Source organism: Typopeltis vanoorti, chromosome 6 (assembly GCF_054136105.1).
Source record: "Typopeltis vanoorti isolate ZY-2024b chromosome 6, IOZ_Tvanoo_1.0, whole genome shotgun sequence".
Lineage (NCBI taxonomy): Eukaryota > Metazoa > Arthropoda > Arachnida > Uropygi > Thelyphonidae > Typopeltis > Typopeltis vanoorti.
In genome coordinates this window covers 33,641,092-33,664,151 of record NC_143554.1, presented here as the reverse complement: position 1 = coordinate 33,664,151, position 23,060 = coordinate 33,641,092, and the positions used below count along the sequence as shown (strand labels likewise).

The window sequence follows — 23,060 nt, the reverse complement described above, 5'->3', positions numbered from 1 at the left end:
GCATACCACTGGTGGTACGTGAGCCACTGCCAGGTGGTACGAAAACAGATTTGCTTACTGGTACATCTAATATCTTGAATTAAATATAGTGGTATGCCACTGGAAAAGGTCGAGAACCCCTGGCATAGATAAAGGCTTAAGTTGAATTTCCTTGCTTTTTCAATTATTTGTCTGATGTTAGATATATGATCTCTAGTCCCTCAACCTTTTCTGAATCCTGCTTGTTCTTCTGAGATCTGATTGTGTATAAAACTTTGTAATCTCTCCTTAATAATGTGTAGTAAAATCTTGCTGGTATGTGAGATAAGGGCACAGGTGCGGTAGTTTTCACAGTTGTTGCGATTGCCTTTTTGTAGATTAGGATAATGGCGGAATTGGTCCATTCATTCGGCCATCTTCCAGATTTTGTTACATAAATCGTGTATCCAGTTGACTGCATTCTCTCCAAGGTTTTTCAACATTTCAGCTGGTATTGAATCAGGACCTGGGGCATTAGTTTTCCTTAATTTTTTGATTGCTTGTTCTACTTCACTTATGAGTATCTCTGGTTCTATTTCCATGTTTTCCATAGCTCCTTCATCGTCTTTTTGAAATATACATATATATATATATATATGTATGTATGAACAATAATATATATATATATTATATTTAGTCTGGAAACCTTACTCTAGCCAAACATGAAATTTTTTCAGTCCACTTTAGGCCTCCAGTAAGTTTGGAGTTATGGTTTCATACCAGGCAATGAAATTCATCTCCCACCACAGTTATGATCATTTGCAAATTTTTGTCCTCTTGTATTCTCCCATGTTATTTTGTGTTGTACTTTATGATCAAAGAATGCATTATTTATTCTTAATTCATTATTCTTATGAAACTGTAGCAGATTTATTTCATTTTCATTAAGTGTTTCTTCATTAAATCTTTGGGTATACCTGGAATTTCAGTTTTGTCAATTCTTGCATTTAAACCAAGATTTAAATGCAAGAATTACAGGAGAGAGTGATAAGTGACATAGCTGGTATGTAATCCCTTCAGGTTGCCTTGGTTATATATGGGTAAATAACAGTGAATGTCATTTCAAGTAGAAGATTAAGCATTTTGGGTGGAAGGCATTACAGGAAATGCTATTTGTGAATTTCCTGCAAGTAATCACTGAAACTAGAGACTTAAATGTTATAGTGGAGTGAGAATTCAAGTTTGGGTCCACATTGCTAAGGTGGTTGTCACATTGGAAGATTGTATGTTAAAGAGAACACTAACTTGTAAAATTAAGGATTTTATTCTTCCACTGACAAGATTTTAATACATCTGGACTAATGTGTACACAGATATAGTTACCTAGGTCGAAGGGAGACAACTGAAAAGATTCAGTTATTATAGGTAACTTGCTTTCGGAACTGTGTATATGTAGATTGATTTAGGGGAATTGTAATTTTCAAACAGGAAATTCCACTATTCCCTTCATTCCCTTTAGTCATTTGGATGGAGGAGAGAAGATATAGACACAAATGAGATTTTGAAGTTTATGACAAGAAGAGGAGGAGGTGGAACTCAAGATTATCCTTGAAGCTGAGTAACAGTTTTGTTAGGAATCATGAGGCCCAGCTTCTCATTGGTATGTATGTAAGTATGTGGATTGGGCTACCATTGAATGTTTTGAGTCCATCTTCAGTAAATGTGTTCAAGGGGAAATATGAAATATTTAAGTATATGACTAAAAGGATGATTATTCAATGACTCCCTGGACTCCTTGGATGATTCTGCATAATTTTGCACTTTCTCCTCAATTATCTGAGCACACTGGGAATTCAGTTTGCTGGTCAAATAATTGTGAGTAGGATTAACTGAAGGTTAAATTTCAAGGTTAATCTCATTTATTGTCCCACTTTATGGTACATGATGAAATTAAGGAAGCTAATATATTTTTTGAATAGAAATGAAAAGTAGGGCATAATAGCAGAAACAACAAAAAATGCACATCACAAAGATTTGACTGCCACTTTAATAACCTTCCCTAACCAGTGCCTTAAACATATATCTCTCCTTGCTATTCTCCAGTTGAGTAAAGTTAATACTCAGATCTCTAAACGAGATCATATTTATTGCCTTCTCAGCCTCCAAAACTACTACAGTTTGCTCTGTATAGCAAGAATGTAGTTTGGTGTTCGTAGTGATCTGCACATTTATATAAGCCATGTCAGCATTTGTTCAGATTTGCCACAACTTACATCTTGATGTCAAGAGAACCTAGTGATGTGCCCAAGGTTTTTTTTTTTTTTTTTTTTGTCTTAAAGTATAAATCTGGTCTTCTATCATGCATGTCAAAATTGACTTAGTCTAGGTACCACTTTAAATAACTAATTGTCATTATTATCCTCCCCCCCCCAGTCTGATATGTAATAGCAAATTTATGTTTTTAATAGTTGATTAATGGAGTAAGCAATACTACCTCCCAGAATGATTCCAGCCAAACATGGAATAAGATTTATTCTGAAGATACCACAAACAGTAGCAAGGACAGTAATTCCTACAATATTAATATGTCTGTGTTGGTAGATGAAGTAATGAAGAATACTGACTGTCAGGTAAATATCTTCACTAATAATCATAATTTTTTATTCTAATTACAAAACAGATTACTCCTGCCGTCACATTTATGTGAAGAAGTCCATTTTATCCAACACATTCACAATGATGACAATGTACAAGAAAACCTCGCTTAATAAGTTTAATTAATTCATCCATTAGTTAGCATAAATTAAAAAAAAAATTACAGTATAAGCTATATTAGAGGATAAAATTATCAAAGTTAATAAAAGTCGATTGCTTAAATTTTTATTTAATGGCTAGATGTTTGATTGAGCTACTTTTTTACAAAATATTAAGTAAATGTTTAAGTCGTGCTCGACTTCTTCATCTTGTCATGCAATTTGGTGATCGCTTTATCAAGATTTCGGTGGACTTTGAAACTTTGTTCCATATCAGCATCAAATAAAATTTCGTTAGCATGCTCAATGTGATTGAAAACTAGCTCAATTCTTTTGCAGTTAGCTTCTTATTCATAACATTCTCTTCTTGTTTGCACTCCTTATCTTCTTCTTCATATACACGCTGTTCTAGTTGAAGGAGATCATTCTTGCTTAAATCTTCTGCATGGGAATCAAGGAAGTTTCTCATATCTTGATTATCCAGTTCATTGAAACCAAGTTCTTTTCAGATTGTGCTGATTTCTTCAATAATGTTAGATCTTGGATTTTGCACATGATAAACTAACATAGGCTTGAGTTTAAAGTCGCCTTCTGCATTACCTCCTAATAAAAGCATAAAACGATCTTTAGATACTTTGTATCTTGATTGAGATGCTTCAGTTTTAAAGTTTTCATTGGCACACGCTTCCAAAAGAGACCAATTTTGTTTAAGTTGAATATTTTCCAATCGTCATAATCACCCTCCTGAATTATCCTTTGCAATTCTTTAGGAAACTTAGCCACAGTAATTCTTACGGTATTCCAGTTCAATTTTTAAAATGGCCAAACCATCCTAAACTCACAGTAAAGCTTTCACTTTTCCTCTTGAAATTTGGTCTCTTTCAATGAGGTAAAAATATTCAGAGCTTTTGCCTGAATGAATATTCCCTGTACTAAGAGGGTTTTTTTTTTTTTTTTGTTATAATCCTCAATCGAGAGATAGAAGATGCTCCATCTTGATCATTAAATGTACTATTGTCTCTTATATACTGCCTTCTTTAACACTAATTTGCTGCTGAATGTTGCTGCTATGCTTGTTGGTTGCGGTTCATCTGCTATCATCAATACTTCTCCCTCCTACTGTTCTCTCTATTCTCTGTGAAAATATAATATTCCTTGCATTCCGTTCTTGTACTATATCTCCCTGTGTCAAACTAGTTTCACCAATTTCTAGAATTTCTGCTCAAACTGAGCTGACTAACCAATTATGTAACAGATATATTTTATTTTGTAATCAGCGTGTATTGCTGTATATAATAGTAAATACCTGTTGGATTTCTGTTCAGGACATGGACAAGCATTAATAACTCACTATGTTGTAGCATAAAGATAGGCACAAATTCACATGCGGAAAAGATGCAAGAAATAACTTATTGTTGATAATTTGATGCTGCTTCAGGAAACAATAATATATATGGGATTTTAAGTAGGAAGTAATTACTATTTAGTTCTGATCTAGATAAAATGCATTAAAAATAAAAATGTGTACAAAGGATTTCAAGACTCAGAATAGCTTTCAGAGGAAAACTGTAGGCTCAGATATACAAATACTATTGGAAAAATAATGAAAGTGTGTGAAAAGAAAAACCAAACCTTGTAGAGTAAGTCACTGGATTGGTAGTGACACATGAAGGGTTATAAAGAAATCTGAACTACCTGGTGAATTGAAGAAGTTGGAGGAAGTCCTTGAAATGAAATCACATCAAAAGTTCTTAATAAGTAAGTTAGCAGGTGAGGATAAGAAAAATTTTAAAAAGCTAAGCTATGTTGAAAAGGAGCTAAACAAAAGTTGGAAGATTTTAGTAAGAATATAGAAGATAAATATTATGAAGCTGACAAAAAAAAAGCTCCACAGAGTATTGAAAAAACTCATCATCATCAAATTCCTGCCATGTACCCTCACAAGGGGTGTACAGGATATGATAATACTACATGCAAAATTTACATCACTACTAACTTCCTATTTACAATTTTCCTCCAAATCAGTATGTTACCTGTCAAGACTCCAACTTTATCAGATCGTATATTTCTATCTTCTAAGTCACTTTTTTTTACCGTATCTATCCATCTATGTCTTGGTCTTCCTCTAGGAAGACCAAGACATAGATGGATAGATAACACTTGTTTTGCTAATCTTTCCTCTCCCATTTTGTTTAAATGACCATGCCACCTGAGATTAGCTGTGCTAACACATTCCTGAATGCCGACAATGTCAAGTTCTTTCCTAATATCCTCGTTTTCAATATGATATTGCCATTGATGCCATCTGTTCATGCCCCTAATCTTTCTCAGGATCCTCATATCTGATGTCTCTAGTCTTTGGTCAAGTGTTTTACTTCTGACCCAGCTGTCAGGTCCATAGTTTTGAACACTGTCTTGTATATAGCTAATTTAATGTTTTGACTAATTTCTCTCTTATTCCATATAAATTTATTCAGTTGACTTCCTACCATACCAGCTTTGTTGATTCTGTTGTCTATTTCCATATTTAATTTACCATCTTCACTAAACATCGTGCCTAAGTAGCTGAAATGTTTTACTTGTTCTATAGATTCTCCATTCACAATGCAGTTGATATTTTCAATGCTTCTGTCTGACCTTCATACTATATCTATTACAACAGTTATTCAATTTAGTCAGGGAATCTTGCAGACTTGTAGCAGATTTATTTAGAAGTATAACATTATCTGCATAAAGCAAAGAACTGAGATTAACATCTCCAATTTTGATATCAGGTTTAATACCACTTTCCTTCATAATGTGATCCATATAATGAATAACAGAGGGGATAATGTACATTCTTGTCTGACTGCCAGCTTTAGCATTAAACCATCTTCCGGTACTTCCTTGAATTCTAACTGCTGATCAACTCAAATAAAGACTAATATTGCTTGTTATAATGCCCCATTGACACCATATAACTGTAGCGTTTTGAATAGCTTCTCTCTTGGCACCTTGTCATATTCCTTTTCCATATCTACAAAACTTAAATACAGATCTTTGTTATATTCTCATGCTTTCTTGACTATTTGTCATAAAGTGAAAATCTGATCCTGACAGCCTCTATTTGGCCTGAATCCAGTTTGTTCTTCACCAAGTTTTTCTTCCACAATCCTTCTCAACAATTTCTCAAGTATACTTGAATAAATCTTACCAGGAACACTTAGTAGTGAAATATCTCTGTATTTGAAAAAACTTAGAAATGATAATATAAAGGTGAGATAGATATTCCAGATCAATGCAGTAATTTAATTCAATTTCAAATGGGAGCTGAAAATATTCTTCATGCAATAGCCAAGATAGATTTACAAGATTTTAGTGTCTAAATTTCAGTAGTTTAAAATATGATTGAACTGATGTTTAGGCCACCACAATATGAAGTACACCCAATCTGTAGCAACCAGTTTCTTTGCTTATATCTTTATATCTTCATTTTAGTGTACCCATTATTAATAGTCTTGGATATATACCCCCCCCCCCCCCAGATAGCAGATAGCAGGCATAAGATTATCTGGCAAGAGTGAAGGTGTGACCTCAGAGAAAAAGACAAAACGTTGTGCTACTGTGCACCACTTGGAGGTAAATGAGTTTTATTACCTGCAGTAGTACTATTACTGTGCTTACGTGGAAGCCTGAAGTGGCCAAAATCAAGTTTGAATTCTAGAGTAAAGACCCAGAAAGAACTTAACATGTTTTCCAGATAGTATACTGGACCATATTTAATTATAATAGTTTAGGAGATTCAGGACAATATTGAATAATCTTGTTGCAATTGTCGGCCATATATGTCTGGAAGGAAATAGTGGACACTGTCGAGGTCACAATTTTCAGAAGAATTGGGCTAAATTCAGTGTGTGGCATTGAAAAGAACCTGTTACTTTGTCTCTCTCTCTCTCCCAATTATAACTCATCTTAAACAGCTACCCATGAAAATCATGCAGATAAAGGGCACCTTATAGATTTACTTCACAAATATGTGGTCTTAGTTTCAGTGTCAACAGTGTTCCTTTTGATCATTTTGTGAAAATGACGTTTACTTTTCATAACTGGAACTCATATTTCAGTTTCGAGCACTATTCATCTCAGGTTTTTCCAGTTGCACTCTCTCTCTCTGATTCTTTTCATCTCAAAGACTATTTACTGTGGTCTGTACTATGTCAGAGTTTAAAAATTAGAATCTCCTCTTTTTGATCTCCTTTGACTAAAAATTTCTCAATCCCTTTTTAGCAGATGTTTTTTTTTTCCCCCACTGCTCTGTTAATGCCACCAATAATTTTGAACTTTTGAACTTCAACATTTAATTTTTTTAAATTAAATGTTGAAGCCATCTTCCTTGAAGATCTTAATGTCCACAACACCAACTAGTTTTCCTTTTCAAACAAGTAGAGATGTTGAAATATATGCTGTCACTGCTGATCATACAGAAATTGTTGGTTCTTTTGCATCATTATCCACAAAGAAAGTCAGTAAGCCTTCTTACTTTACCTGAAATTCTTGCATGGATAACCTAGGTACTTGTCTTCATACCATTCCACACACACACAGGGCCAGCTCTAGGCTTAGGCACAAGAGGCACTGGCTTTGTGGTGCCAACATCGTAAAAAAAAAAAAGTAATAGTATTAAAGAGGACCAGAGAGTCGAAGCGTTTTATGATGCCTGTCTTGTCTTACAATGCGTTCATAAAACTGGCCTAGGGGTGCCACATACCCTCGAGCCGGCACTGTCCACACATGCAACATTTCTAATAAAAATTAAATAATAATAATACTTATACATAACATAGAAGTAAAAGATCGAAAGTTTATTCCAGTATTTCATCTAACAGTGGCTGAGGCATCATCAAGAAAGATAAAAAATAACATGGTAAACAAAGTAACTTGAATAAAAACATAGACCATCAAGGCTTCCCTCTTTTCAGATTTGTCAGACTGTTCATAATATGGGAATTCAAACAACAGTGTATTCTTTATACTCTAGGTACTGATAATGGGTGAGCAACTTCATCTTTTGGAGAATGAATTAGAAAAGCTAGTTTTAATATTGATTTATATGAAGTTTGTAATATTTTTAATTTTTCTCAGATATGCCTTTAACCCAAGTCTGTGATTGTTTTAATCTTTACAGATACTCCTTTAACTCTTGCCTGTCTTGTGTATCATATAATACAGCACTAACTTCAGATGATTGTGCATCACATTGCACAATCATCTGAGGTTAGCACTGTCTGTATTATCATGTATGATACACAGAACAGCAAAGAATTAATATTAGAAACTATTACAGTTTTGGAATATCCAATGGCTCTCTTGTATTTGTATTTATTTTTTTACAAGTGCGGTTTTAACCCCCCCCCCCCCCCCCCCAAAAAAAAAAACCTTGGCTGCCTTTAACTGGGCCTAGAGGACAGTCAAAAAGATTTGAGTTCACGATTGTTCTCCTATTCCAATTACTTTGTTTCAATTTTTTTACTTCTCTGTTGTGAATAATCATTACATTTGTTACCATGCAACATTGATTAATTTCAATGTTAGAAAAACTCCATCTTTGTTTTATTTCTCAGATAATGGAACCGTTTTTTCCAGTATAATTTTTGATGCCACTCAGATCTCTAGACAGGGTGACATATTCCTCTTCTTGGGATTACTCTGACTTCCAATCTCTCTTAGCATAAACAATTTAAAAATATTGTCTTCTCAGCATCGAAAAAATTAGGTTTTCTGCTTTACTCAATACATTACTTTGCCTCTGAACAGCTCTTAACTAAACACAAATTGTAAATCTGTCCATTTATCGAATACCATTCCACAGTCACTATGGAATGGTATTCGATACCTTAAGATCTTTCTAAAAACACTTGACTTGGTCTAGAAAAGAGCAGTTGGGTTGATTAATGACTCATCTATTACCAGTTCACTTTCTTTCACATAGGCATACTACAGTTTCTATTGTATTTAATTTTCTACAAATATCATAGTAACTCACCAGAATTGGCATTGATGGTTCCATTGCTGTCTTGAAATCTGCTAAAAACACTTTCATCAGTTGTTCAATACTACTTCACAGTTCAACTCCAAACTCAGAAAATCTGAGAACATACTTTTGTTTATCATAATTTCTTCTTCTGATGTCACCTGGAACGGTCTTCCCTCTTGTAGTGTGTGTGTGTGTGTGTGTGTGCAATCATTCTTGCATTTGTTTCAAAAATGCTAAATTGTGTGGTTGTATATTGTATGAAATTCATTCGTTCATTCAATAATACACACATCTGAAGAAGGAACTGCTTCTATTCAGTAGCATGGTAAATATAACCAGTTTCATGTTTTGTAGTTATATTTCCTAAAAAAAAACCTAATACACAAGGTTTGCACAAAATACTTTTAAAGGAAAGTATTTTTTGAATCAAGTTGATAGTTGCTTAACCTAAAGTAGTTGTTAGTCATGTACTCATGCTCATACACATCCATCCCTGTCTATCATTGTCAAGATGGAATCATATCAACAAAAATTTTTGTCAGTGTGATTTATGATTCACATACAATAAAAATTTATAATACATCTGATAAATGCATTTAGTGATGATATAATCAATTTAAGGAAACTTACATAGGATGTTCAAGAACTGTTCATGAAATGATTTCAGCATATCTGTCTGGTAAATCATTCACCCCAAAGTAGGGCATTTCTTGGTCCACTGTTAATAAGGATTCAAGAAACTTCAAGAAAGATTGCAATAGTAGACGCCTCTATGTGAGGCACCTGTTTGTGGTAGAGGGGGACCTCCCAGTGATGGTACTGGCCCTTTTCATTCTTCATCTTTTCTTTCTGTATTTTTCACTCTACTTCTCTCAGTCTTTATTACTATACTATCTTCCATATTACCATCACTGCAATCCAATGCCTTGTCGCCATGTTTGCTGTGCAGTGCAACCTGTGGATATCCAAAAGAGGGGGGGGGTTCCAGTAGTTTTGCACTACTTTTGCCCCTGTTTTGGCAAAATGATGGCCTAGCCAGGATCAATCAGCTTGTGGGCTTGCCTGCAAGGGTCAAGGATGTTGTGGTAAGTCTCCTTTCCCATTGTCTGGGGACAGGTCCTAAGGCTCGCTTTGTATAATACTTGTATAGTATCCAGGTGGTCCTAGCAATGACTCCTGAGTGCAGTCAGTGGGCATCATTGTGTGCCTCCATGATAAGTGGGGAACTCCAGCAGTGAACTAAACTCCTCCTGAGAATAAACACTTCTTTGTTCTTTTGCTTATTATGGGCTCTCAACAAGTCCCAACCAGTTTAGAAACCACATTGTCATCAACAGAGAACCAAAGTAGGAAACAAAAAACATCAGAAGCAATAAATATGTTACTATTCTTAATATCACACTCGAGGTGAATGTCCACTTGAAAAAATGTCACCCTTCATCACCCAGAAGGGTTGTCAGGATCTCCAAAAGCTAAGGAAACTGCACTCAGGAGATATCCTTATTGAATCAGCTACTACAGTAGCACAGTCAGTGCTACTGTAGTAGCTGATTGGGGGGGGGGGTACCAGTTATGGTTGCTCCTGTGAAACTTTAAACTTTTCTAGAGGCATAATATCCAAGTGGGACCACCTTGATGTTCCTGATGAAGAAATATGTTCTGGACTCAAGTACCAACAAGTACCAAGGAGTGATAACCATAAGAAGAATCTTGATATATAGGGATGGCATCTGGTTCCTGCCAGAATCATCATCATCCTTACCTTTAACATACCAAAACCACCAACATCTATCAAAGCAGGATATCTCAATTGTGCAGTACAGCTGTATATCCCAAATCCCTTATGGTGTTTGAGAATGTCCACCTTACGTGGACGTTCTCAAACTGCCTGTCATTGGCTCTGCCATCTGTGTTCAATGTGACAGTAAAGAACATTAGAATAAGCACTTTAAGAGTAAAACACCAAAATGCTCTAACTGTGAGGGAGACCACCTGCATACTCACAACATGCCAAAGGTGGAAGGATGAAAAGGAGATGCAAAAGTTAAAACTAGAGCAATGCATGACATACTAGGAGGCAAAGAGGCAATATACCACAACAGTAGCAACAATGCCTACTAAACCCTCTTATTCCGAGAAGATAACTGTAAAGAAAGTGTCAGTTGGGACATTGACAAGGATGTCAATCCTGCCTTCTCATCACTTACAACATCCCTAAAATATATGACTTGCTCGTTATCTACTTTGAGTAAATGAAAGAGTGAAATCATTATAGACTCACTCCTGAAGATATGCTCAAAAGATCCCACTACATAAAAATCCTCTTATAAAAAATAATGGAACATTCATTACAGAGGATCAGAGATATGCTTCTAGACCCTTTATTAGATGGCCCATCAACAGACAGCATGGATATCTTGCTCCCTCTCAGGAAGATAAAACAGTATACTCAGTGCTGTAGAGAGAGTGGAATTTGAATATTATTATTATTACAAGAGACCTCCAGGGAGTGACATCTTGGATATTATTATTAAGAGATGTCCAGGGAGTCAGGAACTCATCGAGAGAGGCTGTACTATTTGCACCAGCTGTCATACCTGTACTTGAATTAATTTTTTTTTCCCCCCAGAGAAGAAATGATGGATCCACAATTCCCCCCCCCCCCTCAAAAAAAATTCCAAGGCTGATGAAAACAAAATCACACCAAAAATGATGGAAACATTCCTACAGTTTAATTGTTGTGGATGCCAACAAAACATAGACAACATCAAAGCTCTCTTGCAGAAGTATAAACCAGTATGTTTCTGCTTGTAGGAAATACCTGAAGCCAAGTGATTCTCCATAATGTTGCTATTATTCATAAGGACAGGATAGGGGATGGATCTGTCCAGATAGTAGTTACCATCCTTGTGGGCAACCATATCCATTTTAACATTAGTATAGAAGCAATTACCTAAACCATTTACTTTTAACGGGAGATTTAAATGGACATAACACTCAGTGGGGTAGCCCCTGAACAGGCATCAGCAGAAGAGCTGTTGAGCCTGTGCTTGACAACAATCTTTCCCTATTAACAATGGAAGCAAAACCTTCTTTCAAATACTTACCTGAACATTCACTGACATCAACTTAATTATCTGCTTACCTTTCCTTTTCCCACTTTGTGATATCTACTTTTCCACATTGGTAACCACGTACTACATCAGAGATATCATGGTGGAAAAGTGAGCAACCTGACTGGTCTGCTTTTATTCATTAGCAGATTTTGATTCTGAAACAGTCAGTTCATCTCCTATCAGTGATGCATGTAACAGTGTATCATAGCAGCAGCCACAACTGCAATTCTTAATATATCTAGTCGGTTCCCATATTTTCCTAAGCCATGGTAGAATGATGATAGCACAGCAGCCAGCCAAAGAAGTCCAGAAGAAAGCTTGGGGTATTTTCCACAGTATCCCACAACAAACTTAATTGTTGGAAGTTTTTTCACTTGGTTAAACTATAAATTAAAGATACCATGAAATTATATACTTGGTTTAATCCCTTATCCAAGTGTAAGAAAAACAAGTTTGCACCTGAACTATTTTCAGGACTGGGGCAACTCATATACAGAAGCTTATCACTTCGCATCACTTACCATAGTATCCCATAATGCAAACACATATCTTTAATTTATAGTATAACCAAGTGTAAAATCTTCCAACAACTATCTCCAATCCAGAGTATTTTAATAAGGTGTGACACCTTTTGACAACTCATATATGAAAATATGACTTCTGCATTACTTCAGCCTTGGGTATCACCTCTGGGTATGATTCCCACTGATGAGATCTCAATAAAGGTCGAAACCAGTCTGGGTAGTGACCCTTGCCATAATGCATAGCATTATACATACCTATAAGGATATGTGTGGTTGTTTATATGGGTGCTTAAGGGTCAAAGCTGTATAACTGAGAGGAGACCTCTACATAGCCTTTAAAGGAATGCGGAGAACCGACCAGGGCTTCTGACCTAATGTCCAATCCTCACCTTCGTGTGGTGTACCCTGTTGGGTATCTACTTGGATACTGAACGAAAGAGGATGGGCTGGCAATTTGGGATTTAGCCGACCAAATTGTATTCTTATTGGTTAAACCAAAATAAAAAATGATGGTATGACATAACAAAATTTCATGCCGGCTGGGGCGTCACCCAGTTAAACAAGGCCGCCGTTGTTTTCGCCAGGGAACCAGGGCAAACAGCGAAAAGTCAGCTACTGGAACAAATCTGAAAACAAATCCCAACTCAACATCACCAGAATTAAAGATTGGTACTATCAACATAAGAAGCCTGAATGGCAAAGAAATGGAGCTAGCTGAGGAATTAGATAAGTACCAGATTGACATAATAGGGGTGACTGAAACAAAAAAGACCACAACTGGTGAGATCTTTCTGAGCAATAAATACAAAATGTTATATTCAGGCAATGACAATCAAGGAAAAGAAGGAGTAGCCATAGTATTCAACACAAAATACGAAGCTAATCTTCTTGAATGGCAGTCAGTCTCAAGTAGAGTAATGTTGGCAAATATGAGAATGGGGAACTGGACAATGAGACTTATTTGTGCCTATGGTCCCACAGAAGATTCTACTAAGGTAGAAGTGGAGGAATTTTTTGAGGCTTTAGAAAAAGCAACTGACACAATGAAAAAGGAAAAGTTGGCCCTTGTTGTGGATCTAAATAGCAGAGTAGGAAATGATTGTGAGACATACAAAAATATTTTGGGAAAATTTGGAGAAAAGAGCAAAGCTAATACTAATGGCAAATATCTGTTGGATTTCTGCTCAGAACATGGGCTGGTTATTACTAACACCGTGTTCCAACATAAAAATGTGCACAAATTCACATGGAGAGAAGAGGAAAGGAATAAGAAAACTCTCATTGACTATGTTATTGTTGATAGTGATGTTTTCTCCCTGGTGCAGGACACCAGAGTGTACAGACGATTTGAAATTGTAAGCGATCACTATTTAGTCTTGAGCAGGATAAAATTGAATTTCATATTGAAAAGAATAACATGTAAGAAAGTTTTAAAGCGAATAAAAGTTGAGCAGCTCTCAGATGTGAACTGTAGACTAAAATACACAAAAATTATTGAAGAAAAAATGAAAGAGTTTGAGAACAGGAATCAAACCTTGGAGATTCAGTGGCAAACTCTGAAGAAAACATTGATTGATTCTGCCAGAGAGGCATGTGGTGAGGTTGTGTGCAAGGATAAAAAAATCAGAACTCCCTGGTGGACACAGGAAGTTAAAGAGGCAGTGAAAGAAAAGACAAAAGCATATCAAAAGTTCCTGTCAAATAAGTCAGCTTGTGCTCTTAGAAAATACAGAGACAAATGCAAGAATGCTAAACACTGTGTAAAACTAGCTAAACAAAAGTCATGGGAGGACTTTGGCAAGAATATAGAAAATAAATATCAAGAAGGTGGCAAAATATTCTGGAGGTTGTTGAAGAAGCTTAGGAATGGAGGAAAGAGTGCTGTAAAAGGAGTTAGAGATGATAAAGGTGACATGAAAATGGGAGAAAAAGATATCCTTGAAGTATGGAGTAATTACTTTGAAAAACTGCTAAATGAAACAAGCAGTGATGACAGCACAGTGATGGAAAGCACTGACCGGGCATGCAGTCAGGAATACATATCCATACTTGAAGTAGAAAAAGCCGTCAAAGTCTTGAAATGTGGAAAGGCAGCAGGAGTAGATGATATTTGACCAGAAATGCTGAAGTATGGTGGTATAAGAGTCTTACAGTGGCTGCACTAGTTCAGAAAGCCTGGACAGAGGGACGAATTCCCAATGATTGGAGTCAAGCTCTCATAGTACCCATATATAAAAAGGGAAATAAAACTGAATGTGAGAATTAAAGAGGTATTTCTGTACTGAGTGTTCCTGGCAAGATCTATGCAAATATACTTGAGAAACGGTTGAGAGGAATTGTTGAAGAAAAACTTGGTGAAGAACAAGCTGGATTCAGGCCAAATAGAGGCTGTCAGGATCAGATCTTCACTTTATGACGAATAGTCAAGAAAGCATGGGAATATAACAGAGTTCTGTATTTAAGTTTTGTCGATTTGGAAAAGGCATATGACAAGGTGCCAAGAGAGAAGCTATTCAATACGCTACAGTTATATGGTGTCAATGGGGCATTATATCAAGCAATACTTAGTCTTTATTTGAGTTGTAAGTCAGCAGTTAGAATTGAAGGAAGTACAGGAAGATGCTTTAATGTTAAATCTGGTGTGAGACAAGGATGTACATTATCCCCTCTGTTATTCATTATCTATATGGATCACATTATGAAGGAAAGTGGTATTAAACATGATATCAAAATTGGAGATGTTAATGTCAGCTTTTTGCTTTATGCAGATGAAGTTATACTTCTAAATAAATCCACTACAAGTCTGTAAGATTCTCTGACTAAATTGAATAGCTGTTGTAATAGATATGGTATGAAGGTCAACAATAAAAAGACTAAGACAATTAAAATAGGCAGAATCATTGAAAATGTCAACTGTGTTGTGAATGGAGAACCTGTGGAACAAGTGAAACATTTCAGCTACATAGGCACGATTTTTACTGAAGATGGTAAATTAAATATAGAAATAGACAACAGAATCAGCAAAGCTGGTATGGTAGGAAGTCAATTGAATAAATTTGTATGGAATAAGAAAGAAATTAGTCGAAACACTAAATTAGCTGTATACAAGTTTTACTCAGATCCATAAGTTCAAACCAGTTTTAACTTATGGATCTGAGAGCTAGGTCAGAAGTAAAACACTTGACCAAAGACTGGAGACGGCAGATATGAGAGTCCTGAGAAAGATTATAGGCGTTAACAGATGATATCAATAGCAACATCATATTAAAAACGAGGATATTAGGATAACTAAGATTAGGATATTAGGATAACTTGACATTGTCAACATCCAAGAGTGCGTTAGCAGAGCTAATCTCAGGTGGTATGGTCACTTCAACAGAATGGGCGAAGAAAGATTAGCAAAACAAGTGTTCTCCGCCAGGTTGGCAGCAAAACGACCCAGAGGAAGACCAAGATATAGGTGGATTGATACAGTACAAAGTGCCTTAGACAATAGAAATATAAGATCTGATAATGTTGGAGTCTTGACAAGTAACAGGCCGATTTGGAGGAAAATTGTAGATAGGAAGTTAGTAATGATGTAATTTTTTTCATGTAGTACTATCATATCCTGTACACCTCTTGAGGGTATATGGCAGGAATTTGATGATGATGCTAAAGATATGTGCTTTTACATTATTGGATACTAAGGCAAGTGATGTGAAGTCATAAGCTTCTATATACTAGTTGCCCCAGTCCTGAAAATAGTTCAGGCGCAAACTTGTTTGTGCCTGAAATAAACTTGGATAAAGGATTAAACCAAGTATATCACTTTCAGGTGCAAACTTTGTTTGCTCACACTTGGATAAAGGATTAAACTAAACTTTTTATTTTTCACTTGGTTAGACTATAATCTCTCAACAACTTTTATTTCTTACACTGATTTTATGCTGTCTTATTTATTAAATAGTATACTTTTAAGAAATGTTTCATTTATGATTATTGTTAATTATTTTGACTTTTATATATAGTTTTTAGACCTATATAAGCAGCTTATTTATTACACGTGTTTTGGTGCAGCATAACCATCAGTCCTTGCATCATTTTAATTCCAAAAACAAATAAACAAGCAGTATAAGACTCCTGTAAGTTGCAGATCTTTCACCATATCATAAACTGATAAGCTTGAATAATCGTGTGTGAAAAGATTGAAGAAGTAAAGATTTCATCAACAGAATTGTATTTTCAGAATAAACAACATTACACATTTCAGGAATGTAAATAAAAAAATTTGTAGTTCTTGTTTACCATAGAATATCTTGACCCTGAAAAATGTTCTCTCAAAATGGATGTGAAGTGTATCCTGTTGTTTCAGGAAATTGACAATATAGACTAGATAATAACTAAAAAGTTTTAATTATTATATCCTGTATTTTGTCCAAGTTAAATTGCCATCTTCAGGCATAAATACATTGATATCGACGTGCATGCATGCGCATTTCAGTAACAAAGATTGAACAGAAAAGGTACAGGATGATCTAAAGTCCTGTAATTATGCCACATATTGGCTTTGGTTAGCTGTTGGGCTGACTGTCTGTAAATGAGGGTTTCCCATATGAGAGGCAGTTTGATATATTTTGTATGTATCAATGCATATTTTGTGTATATATATATATATATATATATATATATATATATGTGTGTGTATTAAACTGATATCAGTGTATTAATCCCTGAAGATGCCAATTTAACTTTGGTAAAATACAGGAAGTAATAATTAGATAATAACTAAAAATTTTTAATTATTACTTCCTATACATTGTTGCCTGAAACAACATGATGCATGAGAATTAACATATAAGCCTAAATACCAGGATACGAAGTGTGCACTTTAAACACAAAACTGGCTCCATTTTATTTGCAGAAAAAAACATTAAGAAGTTTTTAATGTTATTTTATTTATTTAATTAATTAATTTTATTATTATTTTTTTTTTTTTGTCAGCTTGAGGGACAACTTGTGATATCATTTGCTAGATGGTCAGGTATTTCTAAGCACTGCAGCAGTGATGCCCATTTCTCAAAAAGATGTTAGGGTGAAAAGAATTTGATTTCCCTATCAGCTTGTAGTCTTTACCTTGTGATCATAATTTTTTTTTTTCTTTGAAATTATGTAAACAATAAAATAATAGCAAAAGTGACTTCAGGATAGTTAAATTGACCAATATTAGAGATTTTAAGTACAAATGGCAAGGGCTGAGTTATAGTTTGGATGTATTGGCTGATGCATACATGTGGGATGAATGTTGAAATCACTCACATGAATTTAAAAAATAAATAAATGTACATTTCTAGCTGTCATTTGCAATATTTCTTACTTCTGTCTTAACTTTTTAAAATAAATATATGCATTTGATATGCTGTCATTCTTCTATGGGGGTTTCTGTGTGCTAATTTTCTCTAGCCTTAGCATCAGTTTTTACAAACATTTCATAATGTGAACTTATAAAACATTCCCTTATTTTTAGGATGTAGAACTAATAAGAGAGGTCCTGGAAGAAAATAATTATGATGTAGTCATTGCAGTGGATTATATATTAAATTTGGCAGAAGAAATAACAAGGCTGCAAATATCAGAAGAAAATATGGGTAATTGTTTATGATATTTGAGTAATTTCTAATAGCAAGCATTGATTATTCTAGAAGAGTCATTATATATAAATATATTATATTTATAATATATATAATATATTCAATAATTTACATAACATCTGATCTCTCACCTTTTGTAGTAGCAAGTTTATAGTTACTACAAAAACTACTAGAGAAAATAAGGGTTCTTGGTGATTTGGTAAGAACCATATACAGGGTGGCCATAGCTCAATCTAACAAGCAGAATGTCATGAAATTTGGTAGGTAGAATAATCAAGACACGGCAAGGATTCTTGTGAATAAAAATTTGAGTTCAAAAAGTTGCCAATAGAAGGAATATGGCGCTGTTGTAGCCCAGGAAACCAAAAATTTTCCATAAAATGAACAGCTGAACACCTGTTTTGCTGGAATCATAAGAGCTATTAAGGAAAGGTCAAACTTCACAAATGCATTCCTATTGATAGTCATGTTCAACATTCATCTCACTTTACCTTATCACATATTACTTGTAGAGTTATTTTATCTTAATAAGTGCAATGCATCCGCAACTTTTCATGATTTTATAAATTGCCAGAACTTGTATAAAACTCTTCTGTTAGCTAACATACTTTCATGTTAAATCCATGATTTGGAAGTTCAAGCTGGCAGAGGATAGAAACCAGTGCCACCACATGTAATTGAAGTTCACACAAAAATGTTGCTGGTAGTAGCAGTGCCGGAGTAGTACGACAATTGGATATGCCTTATTCCACGATATAGAAAGTCTTGTGTAAAATGATTACATTTTATCCATAGAAGATCAGCTGTGTGCAGCAGCTGCTATAATGATTATGATAAGCAACTGACATTTCTTCTGATGTTTCTGGTCAGATTGGAAGTCAACGATGCTTGGCTTGGAAAATTCTGTGGGGAGATGAGGCACATTTTTATCCCAGTGGGACTGTAAACACCCAGAACTGTTGAATCTGGCTTTCCAAATCACCCTGTGCAATCCAGGAACTTCCATTACATTCACCCAAAAATTACCATGTGTGACTTTAGCAGATTTTATAATAGGGCCATTTTTTTTTTTTTTTTTTTTTTTTTTTTGAGGGTATCACTCTGATAGGACCAGTAACTTGTTCTATTACCACACCAGAAATATCCTGCTGAACAGCTTCGTCTTTCCTCAACTTCGGCAATGACAATGTCTGGACGAGACAATTTTCAAGTAAGATGGAGCACCTCCCCACATTGCACAACTGGTCCAGCAGCTTCTACAGCATCAACTTCACAGAAGAAAGTGTGATTAGTTGCTACTTTTCAGTTGCATGACCACCTTGCTCCCATGATATTTCTCCATGCGATTTTTGGTTGTTACCTGATGGCCAACGTCTGTCGTGGCGATGTCTCAAATAGAGATCTTCCTCCTTCTTCCAGTACTGTGAGAAGTGCTGTTGAGAATGCTGTGTACAGGATGCAATTTCTGGTCTACGAGAACAGTGGCCTCATTGAATCAGGTGTCCTCTTTTGCTTGGGTAACTCAATGTGCTTGAGTTGTGCAACAGGCTTGTGACAACATTTATGCTCCAGTAATTAATATCATGATTACTGTGCTAAATTAAATTGATATTAAATGTTTTATTGTTGTATTATCATAAGTGCAACACATAGAGGTAATCTTTCATTTTATTTTTATTATTCATTTGTCTGTCAATTTTAATGCTTTTTTACATTGCACAGTGTAATATTGCCCCTATTGGCAACTTTTTGATTTTTTTTTTTTTTTTTTTTTTTCACAAATACTTCTCATGTCTCAATTAGTCTTCCTACTAAGGTGACATTCCAGTTGTTAGATTCTGAATTCTAAGGTTCTGAATAGAGGAAGTTGAATTATGGCCACCCTGTAAATATTATCCAACCTAAGACCACTTCCAATTTTTATGTTAGTCTGCCCACAAAGGTTGTAAATCTAGAGTGCATTTCATGCTGTTGGTGAACACAGAAAAATGGTTTTTTCAAGTTACTTCAGCCTTTCATTAAACTAGATGATGAAAATTGTCTCAAAATTACTATGTATGTTCAGGGTATGTACACCCTCTGTCCAAAAAGAAACCAAACTTTTTGAAAAAAGAAAAAACTAGTGGTGCCACTCTGTTTTATCTTTTTGTTGTCGAAAGTGGCAACCTTCATTAGTGTTGTGTCAACTGTTTATGACACTTGTTTCATTAGAAGCCAAGTTATAGTACCAAGATGACAGTGTGTTTTGACGAATGGTTGGTCGTTACAATATTCATGCCGCACGCGACAAATTCTCGCTATCAATCACTTCAAAACTTCAAGATAAAACTCGCCTTTGGCCAGGCGGAACGAATTCTTTGTGGATAATGCCCTTGGAATTGTAGAAACAAATCAGCATTGTCTTTACTTTTGACTTCTCCAAGCAACTTTTTCGGATGCCCCTCTTGTGGTGGTCTCCACTCAGCATTCTGGTGCTTTGTTTCGGGCTCATACTCAAAACACCATGTTTCGTCACCAGTAACAATCGTTTCAAGGAAGATTGAGTCCTTACGAGCAGTTTTAATGAGGTCCTTGCAGTGTTCAATTCGATACATTATTTGGTCGTCAGTCAACTTGTGGGGAACAAATCGTGAATTCAGTTTACAAAGGCCCAAACTCTTGGTCAAAATGTTGTGCACAGTCGATTTTGGAATCCCGAATTCATCTTCAATCAATCTCATGGACGATTTTGGGGTTTTCTTTGATGAAATCGCACACTTTTTGGATGTTGACCTCACTCAGTCCAGTTTTTGGACAGCTTGGCTTTTCGTCGTCCTCAAGTGTCTCGTGACCACTTTGAAACCACTCGTAAATTTGAGTATGGGATAAGCATTCTTCACCGTATGCTTTTTGAAGCATTTGATGCATTTCTGTAAAACTTTGACCAAGTTTAACACAAAAGTCAATCGCAGCTCTCTGTTTGAAACTCATTTTTCCAACTGTTCATCAAAACACACTGTCACTCTTGGTACTATAACTTGGCTTCTAATGAAACAAATGTCATAAACAGTTGATTGACACAACACTAATGAAGGTTGCCGTTTTCAACAACAAAAAGACACAACAGGTGGTGCCACTAGTTTCTTCTATTTTCAAAAAGTTCAATTTCTTTTTGGACAGAGGGTGTAGTTTAACTATTGTTATTATTATTATTTGCGGTGTCTACATGTAGTCCAGAGATGCAGGAGACTTTCTTTCTGGAAGAATGAAAGCAGTAACAAGATTTATTTAACATAAAAAAAAATAGAAGTCTTTGATCATTTCAGATTCAGAAATATAGGTAATTCTGTTTCTATAGTCAAACTATATAAACATTTGATCTCAAAAAAAAAAAAAAAAAAAAAATTATAAGGCACATACATTGCAGCCCACAACAGCTGCAAAAAAATCTTTAGGACAGAAAACTTACCCTTTGCTCATGTGACATTCAAGCTTCCTGGTTCTGTGACAAGGCTAAACTCTCAACTTATTTTTCTCAAAAGTAATAGAGAAGGTTATCAAAGTAAACTTCTTCCATTTGGAGATATACCATTAATCAATTAGTGCTAACATATATTCCTTCACTCTTGATTCATAGCAGATCACCTAACCAAGTGTGTCCACCTTGGAACATGGAATTGTATGGAAAAACTCTTGACATTTTCAGGGGATTTGATAAGGTCTAGTAATCTACTAATTACTAATGTTTTGATCTGCTCTGCATTCTTTGGGTTGCAGCAACTCATTATGTCATTGATGGTGGATAGAAATTTGAAATTCAAAGGTCACAGTAAAAGTTGCAAATACAACTCAGAATAATTGCAATGTTGAAGCGAGCCTTGAAATGTAAGGATAAGGAAGTAATTTTGCCTCTTTATAAGGCCTTGATAGGACTGCACCTGGATTATTGTGTACAGATTTGATCTCCCAGGTTCCGAGGGGAATAAAGAAGTTGTGGACAAGGTGCAAAGAAGAGTTACAAAGATTGTATCCAGATTATGGGATTTAGATTGTGAAGACAAATTGTGAGTATGTGGATTACAGACTGGTTAAGAGGAGAAAAAAAGGATGATATGATAGAGGTCTAAAAACTTCTGAATAGGTGTTACGGGATATCGTCTGATGAAATTTTTCATTATATGAAAGGTGGGGGGAGAGAAGAGCATCTATGAAAGTTAAGTTTGTTTGCAGTCAAGAAAGGGGTAAGAGCTAGGCTTTTCTCTCACAGAGTAGTGAATGAGTGGAATAGTTGCGTTTAAGGATAGTGACATTCCAGTGTGAATTAATTTAAGGGAAGGTATGACAGCTCATTTGGGTGATATAGAGAAGATTTTCCTGCATGGACTGACATACCCCCCCCCCCCCTCTCGTTTTTCCTAACACAAACATGCCACAACATCAGCTTCCAAAAAACTTTGTGCCTGCTTTTGTTTAAGTCACTAATTCTTACCTGTACAGCTCCTAAGAGTAATAAATACCAAATCCATCTAACTATAGAAACTTGTTATCACATTTGTTGTGGTGTGTTAAAAACCTCATGAAGTGCCTTCTTTTTGATGCTCTCCAGAAGGAGGAACTCCACTTAATAGATGACCCTCTCCTCCTCACGGACTCCCAATCACTTTCTCATAGTTTAAGCATTATTATTTTTCTGGAAGTACTTTTTTGGGTTCTATTCCATCGACCTGACCACTGTCCCTCGTCCACTTTCTTCTAATTTTGTAAACATGAGTAGCTACTGATCAACATCCATATAACACATGTTGATATTTAGTGGAATAAAATAGATGTCTAAAGTTAATAATGAATTAACTAAATTTATTTAGCAAATTATATTACTAAGCCAATATTTCTGCATCTTCAAGCATACTGCGGGCACATTTCTCATATTTTTGACAATATGGTGTAGCCAAATTGGGGGAATGTCGTAATTTTGTGGCAGATTCCAGAAATATTCTCTCTGATTGAAATCTGTTTCTGTATAAGAGAGAGGGTTCCCCATTGCATTCAGTGATCTGTATCTGTGGCATGGTCTGCCAGCCTTGAAC

At 35.4% G+C, this 23,060-nt stretch overlaps 1 protein-coding gene across 3 annotated transcripts in view; it reads left to right on the top strand.

Annotated features, from left to right (window-relative positions):
- LOC150105370 (OTU domain-containing protein 3-like) overlaps positions 1 to 23,060 on the top strand; it is a 191,531-nt gene that overhangs the window by 150,554 nt on the left and 17,917 nt on the right. For 2 of the 3 annotated variants that reach the window (XM_090394110.1, XM_090394112.1), the window contains exons 6-7: positions 2,427 to 2,588; positions 17,871 to 17,991. In XM_090394110.1, coding sequence (XP_090250236.1) covers positions 2,427 to 2,588; positions 17,871 to 17,991 — 283 coding nt within the window. The remainder of the gene's footprint in view (positions 1 to 2,426; positions 2,589 to 17,870; positions 17,992 to 23,060) is intronic. The other variant, XM_090394111.1, reaches the window with a different exon arrangement.